Source organism: Eubalaena glacialis, chromosome 4 (assembly GCF_028564815.1).
Source record: "Eubalaena glacialis isolate mEubGla1 chromosome 4, mEubGla1.1.hap2.+ XY, whole genome shotgun sequence".
NCBI classification, from domain to species: Eukaryota; Metazoa; Chordata; class Mammalia; order Artiodactyla; family Balaenidae; genus Eubalaena; species Eubalaena glacialis.
Window position 1 is genome coordinate 42440954 of NC_083719.1, and position 16439 is coordinate 42457392.

General features: G+C 39.5%; 1 protein-coding gene across 1 annotated transcript; it reads left to right on the plus strand.

Moving 5' to 3' along the window:
* Positions 1-7361: 7361 nt before the first annotated feature.
* Positions 7362-15417, plus strand: GZMK (granzyme K). Its single transcript, XM_061187787.1, has 5 exons — positions 7362-7425; positions 7702-7849; positions 12635-12785; positions 13549-13818; positions 15256-15417. Exons 1-5 carry the CDS (start codon positions 7362-7364, stop codon positions 15415-15417), a joined length of 795 nt encoding a protein of 264 aa, XP_061043770.1.
* Positions 15418-16439: the final 1022 nt, after the last annotated feature.

A 16439-nucleotide genomic window follows, 5' to 3' on the forward strand; every position in this document is an offset into this window, starting at 1 on the left:
ACATATCCTCTTGGGTATTAACAAACATTAGCATTTAAAGGCTCTGAGAAGTCCTGAAGACTAGAACTACATTTAACTTTGTTTAATTGCTTTGGAACAGGCTGGGCTTAAGAGAATAGAAGAGACTTATAGAGAGAATTTGGAGAACAGGAAGAGGAAGTGGCAGTAAAGAGACAAATAGTGATTGAAAGGGTAAAAAATGTCAGAACAGAGAGTATGACAGGAGTCGGGGCAGAGGATGCTTCAAGGAAAAACTGGTCAGCAGAAAGAAAAGATGCAGATAAATCAACGAGAATGAGTATTGAGAACAGCCCACAAGTTTCACTGATAGCGTGTTTTAGCAGTGAGAAATGAAAACAATTTGTTGGGATGACAAGAGAGCAAGAAATTGATTATGAAAGAAAGAACTCTGATTAGGAAAGGAAAGGAAGGATAAACTGAGGATCAAACATGTTCAAGTGAATATCTTTCATGAATAGATAGGTCTGTGTGCTTGCATACAAAATTAATGTAGAGATGGATGGATGGATGGATGGATAGATGGATGGATGGATGGATAGATGGATGGATGGATGGATGGACGGATCGATGGATGGATATTGAAGGAATGAGCTAGTGAAGATGTAGAAATTTAAAGTTGCTATATAAAGAAATAAAGACCCTGGGAGATGAGGAGAAGAATAGAGGTGTCCCTCTGTGGAGGTATTCCCGCTTGGCCAGGAAGAAAAGATGAGTAGTTAAATAAAAAGAGAGAGTTCACCTTCAACTTCTGAAGTAGAAGGTGAAGTGATGGAGGGAAAGGGGGGCTTGGGAAAGATAGAGTCTGGAAAGGCTATTGTGGCCAGTGATCTAGAGAATGAAGGAGATAAGTGAGAGGATTTCTAGAGTACAGTGAACTCTCTACTCTTGAGCTGGTGGGCTAGCCCACTAGGGTCCTGTGATTTTCTGCAGCAGAATTCTTTAAGCTAGAATCTGAGAAAGCAAACGGGAAGGGAGATGTAGGGTTGGGCAGTTCCACAGTAGAAGGTTAAGGAGGCATGATACCTGGAGTTGATAGGTGGGCCTTGTTTGGGGTTTTTTTTGTTGTTTGTTTTGGCCACGCCCTGAGGCATGCGGGATCTTAGTTCTGCAACCAGGGATCAAACCCATGCCCCCTGCAGTGGAAGTGCAGAGTCCTAACCACTGGACCGCCAGGGAATTCCAGATAGGTGGGCCTTGTTAACATGACCATCTTGTTCAGACTGAAAAGAGGTCAGATGTGTCCAGAAGAAAGCTAGTGGACGTGGCTAAATTGCAAGAAGGCCAGCGATCTGAAATTCTGGTGAGAAGAGAAAATATGTGTTTTGGATTTTGGAGAGAAGTAGAGGTGAATTAAGGAAGTTGTGAAAGGAAAGAGGATTTACAAAGTTCAAGATCTAAAAGAAAAAAGCACGATCATTACATTGTTGCCAAAACCCATTCACTGACTTGTCAACTAACAATGTGAATGTAGTAGATTATTCTCAGCTTGGTGGTCTTTTTATCAGCACTTGCTATAGTTTGCCATTAGTGCATCAAACTTTTACTTACTAAGACTTGCAAAAATGTGAAATGTGCTTTATTTTCTATCCTAAAATCATCAATATTTTTAAAAAATATTATGTATATGCTAGGTCCCTAATAAGGAAATTTAACTAAAGCATTATTTTGTTTATATTTATACTGATTTGTTCATCATCAAGCTCATTTATTATTACTCTTATTTTCTTTGATGTAGTTGTAAGAGGTCTTCATATACTAAAGATATTATCTTTGGGGGGAATGTTTTATCATATATCTTTGGATATTGCCTCTGGTGTTTTTTGCCTTACAAAAGTCAAAGTTTTATATACTCTTATGTATTGGTGGTTTCCTTTATGTCTTCCTCTCTTAAACATTGCTTTTAACTTACCATTTCATTTAATGTTTATAATGGTTTCACTTTTTTCATAGAAAATCTTTGATCCACCTGGAATTTATTTGTGATAAAGAGTAGGATAGGGATTTAAGGATCAGTGGGTGTGGGGCAGGGGAATGTGCAAATGTGTGTGTGTGTGTGTGTGTGTGTGTTGTTTGGTTAATCATTTGCCTTTGGGAAAAGTATTTCTATCACACTTAGAACTGTGTGACAATTTCTACTTGAATTCATTGTAAGTGAAAAATTAAGGAATACTGAATCAATTGATTTATTGAGTTCCAGCTTGGCCACAGCATTTACTGTGTTTTCCTTATGAATGAATCTGATCTTCCTCTCTGAAATAACTACTAGTTTGCCTGCTGTGACTTTATTTTATGAAACCAATCTGATTCATTTAAACAACTTAATTGCTTTCAATGCGATAAGATTATTCCTTTTAACAGATGTGTTTCTATTGTAAAAAGATGATATATTTGGCTTGGGACACATCACAGTATCTGAGATGTTCAAATATAAATGGAAGTGTTTCATTGTAAGGCCTCCCATCCTCCATTGATTGTTTCCTTCTTTCCTCTACAATATTTATTTATTTCCTTCCTTTCCCTTCCTGCTTCCACATTTCTTCTGGTTTCTATCACCAAGTTCTTTCCCTGACATCTTTCCCTTGACTTCATATGGACCCCAGTTTTCTCCCCAAAGCCCCACCAGGTTCATCCAAGTCCTCAATTCCTCTGTGCAAGGCCAGTGTCCCTACAAATCTGTTGCTGGGAGAGAGATCAGGGCTACAAACCCTCCTTTGGCAGTCATCCCTGTTGAAAGGATTTTCACATGTGTAAATCTTTTAGGACAAACACTGCAGACAGTGTGAGTGATCTGCCTTATGTCCAGTGACATCACAGGACCACACCATGTGGGACTTTCCCTCCCATAACATTTCAACTCAGTGAAAATGAACATCAAAAGCACCCTGAAGAAGAAAAGAAAAAGAAGAGGTGTCACAAAAGGGCAGCTTGAGGCCTGGAGAAAAAGTTGAGATCAGGACAGTGTCTGGCCAGGCAGCCAGCTCCAGGTGTACTGGGAAATTCCCATCTGCCAAATTCTCAAGCTGTTTTCGTGTGGTTATTCCTTATGCCAAGATACCGTCCATACTCACCCGTTGTACCTCTCATCCACTGCAGTTATTTCATAGTTGACTTGGAGAGGAGTAAAGGAGGAGGAGGTTAAAGGACTATTGTGTTACTTAACTCAATAGTGGTGAGTAGGAAACATACTCATATTTAATAAAGGAAGATAATTAATATGCAAAATATGTTCTGATTAAAAGGCAGAGAGGGGGCTTCCCTGGTGGCGCAGTGGTTGAGTCTGCCTGCCAATGCAGGGGACGCGGGTTCGAGCCCTGGTCTGGGAGGATCCCACATGGCGCGGAGCAACTGGGCCCGTGAGCCACAACTGCTGAGCCTGCGCGTCTGGAGCCTGTGCTCCGCGGCGGGAGAGGCCGCGATAGTGAGAGGCCCGCGCACCGCGATGAGGAGTGGCCCCCGCTCGCCGCAGCTGGGGGGGGGGGGGGCCTCGCACGGAAACGAAGACCCAACACAGCCAAAAATAAATAAATAAATTTATTTAAAAAAATAATAATAAATAAGTAAATAAATAAAAGGCAGAGAAATATAAAACAAATTTCCCTCCATCCTACTTTAATCACCATCATCATTCCACCAAAGGGAGATCATGGAGCAGTTCTCTGAAGTATTTAAAATGAAGTAGCTTAGGAAAAGACAGGGCTCCATATGCACCAACTCAGCTTACCCAGTTTCTCTACATTGAGGTTAAGTCCAAAGCTTCAGGTCTGAGTCAAGAGATACTTTGCTTTCCTTTGCAGTTGTTCTCAAGCTCATCCATTTTATGGAATCTCATGGAAGGAATGGCTGTAATCTGAAGTAGGATTTGTCTTCTGGGCACCTTTGGACATAATGTCATCATACAGCACCCCAATAACCCTCCCTACTCCAATTTTCAAAACTGCCATAGTTTCATCATAATTCTTAGCAGATGCATTTATCAGATTAGCTAAATCATTACTGGACAGAAACCAAGGCCCAGAGGGTGGTGGTCAAAAAGGAAGGACCCAGTAGAATTCTGCCAAATCCTGATCTCAAGTGCCTGGCGCAGGACAGCCATGGGAGTCTTGGAAACCTTGGTGTTGGAAAACTTTCCAAAGGAGGTCAAAAGGGAAGAAATGGGAAGGGCTTGAAACAGACATGCTTTGCAGTTGTGTCTACAGAGCAGTACTCAAACTACCCATGGGGTAGACCAGGTACGTTTTGAAATTTTGTTTGTTTGTTCATTTGTTTGGTTTTTGTTTCAATTCATCGTGGACTGATACTTTTATACAATAAAACACAGATGAGTAGGAAAATTAAATTAAAATTTGAAAAAAGCATACAAAATGCATGCCTTATTATATGATTAGATTGGACAGACATTAAATTACATTTCATTAAATAAAATAAATTAGTACAGAGTCATGATAAATGATTGTAACAGCTTCTAAACTCTGTCTCTCAATTTCTGTCCTCATCTTGCCCTAGATGGGTAATAAACAGGTCACACACCGGCACAGGTCTGGTAGCCATCCTTTGAGTGACAAGGCTTTAGAGGGCGTGGCTAATGAATGCGATGGAAGCCCAACGGAGAGAACCACACGTGGCCTTTGGAGCTTCCAGACAACTGCTCTGTATGGGTCTCTCGAAACACAGAAGGGTCGAGAGAGAGAGTAGGGATGGAGGAAAACAAAAACCCGGAGCTCAAAATCAGCATCCCCAAGAACAGCTAATAAGGACAGCTGAACACAACACAGCAAAGGAGACCCTCAAGGCCCCTGACCTGTGAAGCAGTCCCGCTCAGAGCACCGCCTCACACTTGCTCAGCCCAGCACAGCTGCTGCAAAATTCATCCAAAGCAAACACGGCTCTCCCCGCAGCAGACTCAACAGAACAAAAACCGACACCAAGAAATAAATTAGATGCTGGAGCTCATCATGTTACACAGCCCACTGTTCTCAAATCCAGGGTCCTGAATGTTACAACAAATGATACTATTAACCCCTGCATCGGTTTAAAGCCCAAACCAAATAACTCCTTACTATAAACCAACATGATTCTCAGAATTTTCCAGGTCAGCTACAAGAAAGAGTTATGAGACCGTCCGGAAAAAAACCCCAAAAATTCTAAAGAAAAAATAAAAAACCTCCCAATTGAATTAAATCTCCCCATGTCTAATTGCAGTGTATATGGCTAAATCATTTTTCCCTCTGCACAGCCAGCTTGCCTCTTAGAGCATCTAAGCCCCAGAACTTCTCAAAGTAGGGCAGGCATGTGGTCAGGTTGAAAGCCACATGGACCCTGGAGCCAGCACCTAAGGGTTTAAGAACTGATCTGCCACCTGCTATGTCGGTAATCTCCAGCAAGTCTTTATCCACAAAACAAGACTAATGACAGCCACCTCCCAGGAAATAGAGTTGAAAATGCCTAGCAATTTGTAAAAATGTATGTGGATATTAGTCCTTACTACACAGAAATAAGCAGCGGAGAGATTTTTTAACATGCCCCCCGCCACCCTGGCAAAAATGAAGCTTTGTCTTTTACACAGTTCACTTCTTCCTCATAGCTCAAATCACTTCCACATGTCACACATTATCTTTCTCATGTTCCCAACATCACTGCAATACAGTGGGGAGCTGGCATCATCAAGCCCGCTTTACAGCTTGCAGAAGTGGCACATGAGGAATCCATCAAGGCACACCAACAGTGACAACAATGACTTGAAAAGTAACGAGGACCTTTGGCTGGAAATAACAAATCTGCTTTAAGTTTGTGGCTTTTCTTAATCCGGCTCCTCCTTGTCTCACCCACAGGTCTATGAGACAAGAAGTCACTACTCTGCATTGGTTTTATTAATTCTTCTTATTTACCATGCAGGAGAGCTTTACTGTTGCTGCATCCTGGTAAAGTGCAAACAGGATATTTCTCAAATTCTGTGCTCCGGTGGTATACTTATTAACATACAAGTTATTTCAGATCAGGCAAATGATTTGGTCCAGCTTGTATGCTGTGTAACCTTAGGCAAATTACTTAGCCTCTCTGAACCTATTTCTTCAGTTGTAACATAAAAATAGTAGTTTGTCCTGCCTTCCTCACAGACATAAGACATGAAAACATATAAATGATCATGTAAATAGAATTTTGGAAATAATTTAAGACACATTACATTATAATGTAGAATATACAAGTATAATATTGTTTTTTATTATTCCCACTGTCTTATGCTAGTGAGCAATTTAGTAGGAGTTTTTTGCAATCTGCCAAGAAAAATAGCTCTGTATTTCAATTCTCCTTTATAAAAAAAAATAAAAGATAGGACACATATATCTTAGAAAAAGGAAAATAAGATCTGTTAATTCAAGGTAAATTTTGGTCAGTGTTTCTGCAAAGTGTTTGGGGTCATGCATGGTGCCTGACTTGTCTATCCATACTCATTTTATAACATTTGCACTACTGATCAGCACCCAGCACAAACAGAATCTCGTAGAATCTTAAGTCGAATACCTTTTGTAGTAAAGGAGAAAGTACAGTAGAAAGCCTGGCAATGTGTTTCATCTGTTCCTGGGGAGAGTGACAAAGTGCAGTCCTTGATTTTTAAAAGATATTATTATTAAGGCCCTGGATAAACACATGGTCATTTTCAACTAAAAATGAGTAAAAGAGACACTCAGAATTAAAAATATGTTGCCAATGTTCCCCTTTAATAACATTATGAAATCTTCCAAAAATGTAACGAAAATTTAACCAAATTTGGTCAAATTTAGAGAAAATGGCATGACTAGGAATAAATTTGCTACAAAACATATGGGTTTCTCTGGATGATGTTCAGGCTTTAGCTAAGCCTCATTGTAAAGCAGCCGTGATCTGTGCAAGGTTCCACGTCTCTCTACATAATAAATCTATGTCCAAATGAAAAATAGAGAGAAACTAAATATGATAGGCATCATTTTCTGCCAGGAAAAATAGTAATTATTACTTTAGAGCAATGAACATCTTTGAACTTCATTAAGTTCTTATGGCTTGGGTATTTTTTATTCTCTCACCATTTATAACATGAATACTTATACAGGTATTGAAAATGGTTAACTACAGAAATGAGTACTTTATGGCACACATACCTTGCTCTAAAAAGCGCTAAAAGCACAATTCCGAAACTCCCCAAACTGATATATACCTTTAATCTTAGGTGTGAAAAACTTTACCTCTAGAACACTTGTGGTGAGAAAGTTAAATTTGCAAAATCGAAACTCAGTCTTCAGACTCTTCTTCCTTCACCAATACAGTCACAATATTTCATCTGGGCTTCTTAGATCCAAGCCATTGAAATGACTAAGTTTTCTTCTTTTTTTCTATGTTTCCTTATAGCTGGGACTTACATGACTCCAGAGTGTGAGTATTTCCTGTACCTACCACATGTGAGACTTAAATGATTTTCTAGTGATTGTATTGTTACATTATAAACGAAAATAATTTTTACTTCCATGTAGCTCCCTCTAAACTGTAATGTATTATACAGTTGTTCATCCGTAAAATTATAATAACTATTAGGTGACTGAAAGATTTTTTTTAATCTTTGAAAAATTATATAATGACTGTCAAAAGAAGAATTACATGAAATAATCTGCTTAGATCTTCTGCGTTACATCTTTTGGTTTTCTTTTGGAGGTTTCAACATGGAGATTATCGGCGGGAGAGAAGCGTCACCGCATTCCAGGCCGTTTATGGCTTCCATGCAGCATGGCGGCAATCACATTTGCGGGGGAGTGCTGATTCATCCGCAGTGGGTGCTGACGGCAGCCCACTGCCACTCTCGGTGAGTATTAGGCTTACTGTGTTTCCTCAAGTCGGCTAGAAGAGAAGCTCGCCTCTCCCAGGAGAGAATTGGATCTACCCTTAGCTTCTGTGATAACTGACCAACTGGTGGAGTTTATTTACCCTCTCACACATCCGCGATTCTGCCCCAAGTTCTCCTTTTCTGGGAGATCTAGGCAACCCAATAGGCAAATTCAAATCCTTCATGTAATGCCTGGGAACACAGCAACAGTTATAACTGAAGCGGCAGTATTCCTGACCTTGTTAGGGGAACTCAGACAACCTGAGTTTGCACCCCATTTTACAAATGGGAAATAATAATAGTAGTATATAACTGCTTCATGGGGTTTTGAGGATTAAATAGTATCTATTTAAATATTTTAGCATGCTTAGCACATAGTAAGCTGCAAATAAGTTGCAGCTCTTATTACTGCTATATGTATGAGGAGCCTGATTTGCTAATAGAGTTTTCTTTTTTGTTGTTTTTGTTTTTTTAATTTTTTTAATTTTTTTATTTTTTTGCTAATAGAGTTTTGAGACCCCTTATCTTAACTCCTCTGCTCAATGCCCACCACGGAGGTCTGAGGCCCACAGTTTGGGAATCACAGCTGTAAGGGGCAACAATCTAACAAGGTGGAAAAAAAAAAGTATAGATGATTTACAAAGAAAAAGAGAGAGAGAGAGAGTTATTTTTTCTGGGATACTTAAAATGAAAGCTTTTCTAAAGACAGACTATAACCTCTCATTCTATGATTCTCTTACTTCAGCTAAAAATGTCCAAAACCCTTCTTGGGATGCCGCTACCATCACAAAAGGAAAAGCAATAGAAAACTAATTTGGCCTTTGTTGTTTTGTTTGTTTGTTTCGGCTTGGGGGGTGGTTTTTGTTTGTATGTTTCTTCCTTATGCTTCTCGCCTGAATAAGCTAAGAAAAGATGGGGCCTTCTCCTTTCCTTACAAATATGACAGCACTTCACTTAAGAACCTCTTAGCCATAATCATTTACTCTCTAGGCATCAGTTATACCTAAATGGAACAACTGAATTGACTTGCTTCTCATATTTTGGGGATTTTGTTTGGTTGCCCCATTTTAATGAGACTGTTTGAACACAAATTAGAAATTCTGAAGCCTGCAAACTGTGAGAACTTCTGTTTTATTTCTAAATAGCAAGCCACTAATTTCCGATTTAACATGGCTACTTCATTTAAGCAGGGTTCTTGCTGTCAAATCACCCTTGTGTCCTCATCAATTCTGTCTTTTCTAGGGCACTTGTCCCCTGGGGACCAGCTAAGCAGAGGGTGACTATCAATAAATGTTCATTCAATTCAGAATATGCACATCTTCAAATATGCTTGTGGTTACACATTCAAATGGATTATAACCTCCCCAGACATAGAGCTTGATTTATTATAAATGCTGAACAAATGCTGGATAGAAAAAAGGAAATAAATTGGAGGGGAGGGGTTTTTTTGGGTTTTGGTTTTTGCTAAGCTAAATGCACAGTATGTGAAGTCCTTCACAAGCCATAAATTGCTATCCAAAGGTAAATAGTATTATTAAGTTGAATTTTAAATTTTGTCAAGTGAACTTGACTCAGTAGAAATAGATTCCCAAATTGAAAAATTGGGAAAAAGAGGTCTTGGAATTCAAAAAAAAAAAAAAAAACACTATTGCTAAATATTATTTTAAATGGCTGTAGTTTAAAGAACTGCAGAATATGTGGATCAGATTTCCTCTACAGGACACTTGGGTGTAAAAATGTAGGCAGGTTGGTGCTTAGAAAAACATTAAGCTTTATGAAATCCAAAATATTTATGAAATAGTTCAATGGTGGCTTCCCACAAATGGACTCCCAAGTATCCTGTGAGAATAGCTTACTAACTCCAGGCCCCTCTCTCAGCAAAATGGTGAAGGGGGCCAAATCTGGGGTGTTCCCTTCTCACTACCCATCCACACTAAGTTCCTCACTTAGTCTCTTGGCCCCTTTATTAGTTGCCATGCCAATTATAAAAGGAAACCAGTAAAAAATCCTCTTGTATAACATTTTCAGCATTTCAATTTATCAGAAGCAAAACTCTCACCAACTCTTGTCCACTGTCTTCCTTAGTCTCCTCCAATGCCTTCTCCCACTGAACACTCCCCCATCCTCTCACCTGCCTAGCCAGTGAATAGATGGAACTGCCCCCCTCCAACCCAGCCCCTTCCATATGGCCTCACTCCATCCCAAATCACTCAAGGCTCCCAGAGTAGAATGGTTACCAATCCAGACCCCAGGTTCAAACCAAAGAAGCTTTAATCCCCCCTGCATTTGCATCCCAGAGCCTCCGCTTAATATCGGTGGGACCTTCTCAAGTTTGTCAATTTATCTGATCATCAATTCCCTCATCTGCAAAATGGGGATAATCATAATACCTCCTTCACAGGGCTGTTGTGAGGTTTAAATGAGGGAAAATATGTAAAATGCTTAGCACAAAACCTGGCACACTACAGTAACTTAATAAATGTCACCTAATGTTATATTAATATCTGTACCTTCCATGGTAATCACCGAGGAACAAATATCATGGTCCAGTCGTGCTGATGGGATAAAACCATGACAGCCCATCTCTGACAGCCAGGTAATTCCCTCCTCTCTTAGGCAAGAGAATTCCAAAAATAGGGACCCTACCTTCACTAACACACCCAGAGGAATGGGTCTAAGCAGAAACACTGCTCAGTGCCAAGGCAGAGTGGCAGAGGAAATGAGAGGCTTGAAGGGGCTTGGCACGGGGCTTATAGAGGTGCCTTGCAGCCAGACACCTCCAGATGATTCTGACGCAGGTGGTCCAAAGACCACCTGTGGAGAAACACTGCGTTGTGCCAAAGAGACACTAGTATTGTTACTTCTCCTCGGTGGGAATTCATACCTGGATTTAGGTAAGGAGGTGGGATCCTAGAACTCAGGTAATTCCAGGTATCCTGTGGGCAGAAAAAAATTGACCTCTGTAGTACAGATTACAGTTGAAGTGTATCTAGAAATGGAAAGTTCAGAAAACATTCATGGTCTGCTTGGGTTGTTTTTGGTATTCACATGTCCCAGTGGAGACAAAAATAACTAAAACACTTCAAAGCCATTAACAAATCAAGGAAATTGGTAGAAGATGAAGGAAAAACAGACATTTTCTCAGCGCCCTTCCCCTAGTCAGAATTCATCTTCCACATCCTGCATTTGTATCTCCCAGCCTTCTTGTGTTAGTTATTTACGTATGTATCCATCTTTTCTATTATATCAGTAGTCCCAGGGATTTTATATCATCCTTCTCCTCCACAGCTTTGGGTTTAGTGAGTACGCTGAATTTGAGTTTGAATCAATCCTGGGAAATCCAATCTACATCCTTTGAGAAATTTCATCCCCATCCTGATTTTGCAATAGACAAACTTTCAACAAATAGAGCTGGAATTCCCAAAATAAACCAGAATAAACTCTTTTGGTGGAAACCAAAAAACGGTAATTCCCAGCAGACACAGCCCTGCCATACGCAAACCCACCCCGGCATAGCCATATACTGGCTCCCCAAACCTGAAACAACCTCTTATTCCTTTTTCCGTTTGTTTCTGTGCTCTTTTTAATTTTTATTAATCTTTATTCATATGTATATATGTGTGTTTATTGGGTATGTGTGTTTTTATTGTAATCTGCCCTCTTTTCCACGTGACAATGAAATAGTTACATGTAAACAAATATAATTCATTTTATCACCTTCTTTGTTCCAAAAAAGGATTTGAAATCGTTTCCTGAGAACACACATTAAAATGGGATATTTTTGTAGTATGCAAATGGCTCCAATGTGTTGTCAAGATCTCAAAAAAAAATTTATATTTTCATAACTAGATGTAAATATAATTTTATTCAACATACAGTAAATCAGATCAACTGTTGAAACACTGGTACTAAAATTGTATACGACTAGAGATTTAAAAAAAAAAAAAACTGTTGTTTCTTCATCTGACTCACCAGTTTTTATCCTCTAAATCTCCACAATGGAATTATCAATGACTATTAACTCTAAAGTGTCTTAATTTCAAATGATTTTTCACCTTGAGGAAAGTTTTCCCTTCTTGTCTAAATCATCTTTCTAACTGAGGGGACAGAACATATGAGTATAGTTGAAAGCCATCTAATGGACCTTACTTCTCCATATCGCCCTGAGATGAGGTTTAGACATACCAGATTAGCAAGTGTAGAGTTGTCCCTTTTTACCTTTTGCTTATTAAAACACTTAATATTGGGAAGATGAAAAATTTCTGGATATTGATGGTGGTGGTGATGGATGAACAGCAATGTAAATGTATTTAATGCCTCAGAACCATTTAAAAATGGTTAAAGTTACGAATTTCATGTTATGTATATTTTACCTCAATAAAAAAAACTTAACAATGGTGGATATAAATCACAACCCACAAACTCGAGAAATATAATTTCCTTTATTTTTATATAAATTAACACAACTTTATTGTAAACTTGATCTCAGTCACTTAGGATTTCACTCCTTTTTCCCCACAGTAGGGTACAAGTCCTGATATTCTTTCGCAAGCCTGGGGAATTGGAGTGGGATGGGTTTGGCCCTTGTTATCATCCATTCATGATTGGGTCCACTGACACCTCTGTCACTCCACCTAATCCTACACAGGTTATCTTGGAGCTGGTCCTTATTCCTGTAGGTATATGGCCTCCTCCACCATTTCTACTCCTCACTGGAAGATTTGAGAATCATTCTGTGGTGTCTATTCTCTTTGCTTTTTTTAGGTTTGCCAAAGACCAGTCTTCCAAAGTGGTTTTAGGAGCACACTCTCTCTCAAAGAATGAGGCCTCCAAACAAACATTTGAGATTAAAAGATTCATACGATTCCCAAGATTTACATCAGATCCTAAATCAAATGATATTATGCTGGTTGAGGTATGTAGCATTGCGTTCCTTCAGTTTCTCCAACATTCTTATACAGCACAGTTCAGTTGTTAAATCATCTACACAAAAGGATGTTGTTGGCACTCTCCCCATGTTCAAGGTGATTGTGACATATTTTATAAGGGCCCATTTTGCTCCATTTACTGCCTTGAGAGAAACAAGAAGTTATCACAGATGCATCTGGGCTGTATTTATACAAGTTAAAACAGCTCTGATGCTCGCATACATGGGAGGAGAACATCCCAGCAGGCCCAAGGATCCACGCTTTTTTCCCCAATGCTTTTCTCATTAGCAAGTGAAAAATACAAGTCACTTATATAACAGAGCCAAGCAAGTGACTTCAGAGATACAGAAGTGAGTTACAACTTAGTCTAGACCATACTTAGTCTAGTCCAAACTTAGTCTAGACCATACTCAAGGGTCCTATCTAGCAGGAAATAGCCCAGCCCTCAAAGTCATGACCTATGGATGTTATTCCACAGCAAACCATCCAATGCAGAGCAAAGGCCAGTTTGCTTGAGACTGGGCAAAATTCCTGCTCTGTGTAAGCTCCCTCCCCCAGGGTCACTGAGCTCTAAGGGGAACGAAGAGCATGTTCAGGAAAGCAGCAACCACAGATGCAGCTGTGGGCTACCACCAGAGTAGATTCAAGAAGAGGGACGCCCTCCTAGCACAGAGGGACCACACAGACATCACTCAGGCTAATGATACTACTGGGGACAAATGATAATTTATTCTCTTTTCAATCTGTCAGCTTCACACGGCCGCAGAACTCAACAAACATGTCCAACTTCTCCACCCAAGAGCCAAAAATGATATTACAGCTGGAACAAAATGCCAGGTTATTGGCTGGGGAGCCACTGACCCAGAATGTTTTAGGCCCTCTGATACCCTGCGAGAAGTCACTGTTACTGTCATAAGTCGAAAAGTTTGCAACAGCCGAAGTTATTACAACCACGACCCTATTATAACTAAAAACATGATATGTGCAGGAGACGCCAGAGGCCAGAAGGATTCCTGCCAGGTAAGAACCCCTCACTCAAACAGGCACTTCAGACTGCTGAGCTACACTCAGGCCCCACCTGCATACCCGCACCGAGGAGGAGAGGCGTGGAGAACATCACATCACAACTCCAGAAAGGTGCCCTCCAATCCTGCACAGTGTTCTCTACGCTTTCTCATCTACCAATGCAAATGAGTCATAAGTACTTGCGCAACACGTAGTAAACACTCATTAAGTGTTTGTTAATCAGGATAGTTAACTATATCTGATAACTTTTACAGACTTCCGCTGAGGAGTATTACCGCCCTTAGAAAGCCTACCAACTCTGAGGTCACTAGGGGTGATTAGAAGATAACTTCTCAACCCCCCACCATCACCACCTTTAAACGAATAGACAGGTCTTCTAAAACTCAAATGCAAAAAGTTCAAATATATATTATGTGTTTCTTAAATAATGTTGACTAACTGCTAACTGACTAAAAGGAACAACAGTCATGCTTTTCAAAATCTTCTGTTTCCTGAGGTAGTAAAAAAAAAAAAAAATAGGTGATCATGTTTACAGGTGATGAAGGCTACCTAGCACAGATGGATTACTAATTTTTTTAAAAATACAATAGAATATTCACATTATACTATATTAAGCATTATCAAGGGGAGGGTATGATGATGACAAAGATCATGTGTAACTGCGGTGCCCCAAGATCATCATCCCCCTCAGCCTCTATTTTCACAGCCAACCAAGCACAAAGTACTGCAGTTTTTGATGTGAGTGGCAGCAGAGGCAAAGACTGCTCTTTAGATTTGAAAGCCAGCTCCTTATCTGAAAGGCCAGGCTTCCCCCTCTATCACCTTGTCACTTTCCTTGACAGAATTTTTGTTTATTGTTTTGTTGTCAGAGTGAGTCCTCAAGAATCAGTTCATTGGGCAAGTATTTACTAAGTGTTGGGTATGTGCAGAGCCCCACGTTCAATCATATGACGACAGAAAAAAATGATAGAGAAGATAGAGCACCTGCCACCAAGACATTTTCTTGAATACATTGCTCTTTTCTACCAGTCTCAATAGCAACTTGATTTCAAATCCATGAGCACCAAAATGAAATTCATAATTTTGAAAATCTCTTTTATTTCAGTGGGTTATCTCAAACTTTATGTCTACCCATTTCTTCATGAATAAAGTTCAGCAGTCACTGATTACCAAAGGATGTATATATACATAGTCTTAGACAGAGACAGGGACATGGACAAAGAGAGGCAGACAGACAGATGGACAGAACCATGGTCCTGGATGGAGACAGAGACACAGAGAATCTATACTGCGTCAGGGGCTGTATCGGGCACTCTGCAGGACGCAAAGAAACCAAGGACCCAGATAATAATCCTTTGAGTAATTAACAGCTGATGGTTGAAAAAGTTCAACAGCTTCTTACCAAGTATCTGCCCGTTTTCTTTTTTCCAGGGTGACTCAGGGGGCCCCTTGATCTGCAAAGGTGCCTTCCACGCCCTAGTCTCTGGAGGTCGTAAATGTGGTGATGCCAAGAAACCTGGAATCTACATCCTATTAACCTGGAAATACCAGGCTTGGATCAAAAGCAACTTGGCCCCATCTCATGCAAACTAAGACTACCCATGATTTTCTTGGCTCTACCAGTTGCTTGTTTTCGTTTTTGTTTCATAATATGTTCCACAGGCCAACTTATCTTCAGAGGTAGTTGAATGTAGCTAAATGGAGCACAGTTAGGGTACACTCCTGACCCATTAGGACTGATTTTGTTAAGGAATCAAGTTCTTTTTCACATGTACCACTGACGTATTTCTACTCTGCTGACCTTATTCTGAATAAAATTTAGAAGACCATCTGCTTGTCTTGTATGGAAATAAGATACAGGGAACGATATATCCCCCGACTCCACACACACTCCCCCAAAAGGGCAAAAAGGTGATTAAACAAAACAGTAATGGCATCACATTTAACCAGGTTTATGTTGTGATTTCTGCTGGATCATCCTAAGCTGTATTTTTAAAATAAGAAACACTAAATTCAAACACCCCAACTCAAGTTAAGAAAAAATCATCAAGGTTTATACAAATATTTAGATAGTACTTATTATTTTTTTATGTCATATTTTGTTCCAAACAGGATTTAAAGCAACATACAAAAATACCTGCAATAAAACAAAATATGAAATTAAAAACAATTTTTCCTCAAAAAATTAATAGAAATACAATGTGATCCAGCAATTTCACTTCTGGATATTTGTCTGAAGAAAATGAAAACACTAACTCAAAAAGATATATGCACCCCCACGTTCGTGCAGAACTATTTACAATAGCCAAGATATGGAAACAACTTAAGTGTCTATTGATGGATGATGAATAAAGAAACTGGTGTGTATATATATATACACACACAAACACACACACAATGGAATATTATTCAACCATAAAAAAGATGGAAATCTTGCCATTTGCAAAAAACATAGATGGACCTCAAGGGCATAATGCTAAGTGAAATAAGTCAGGCAGAGAAAGACAAATACCAAATGACCTCTCTTATATGTGGAGTCTTTAAAAAAAAAAAAAAAGCTCTTAGATACAGAGGACAGATTAGATTGGTGGTTGCCAGAGGTGGGGGATGAGGAC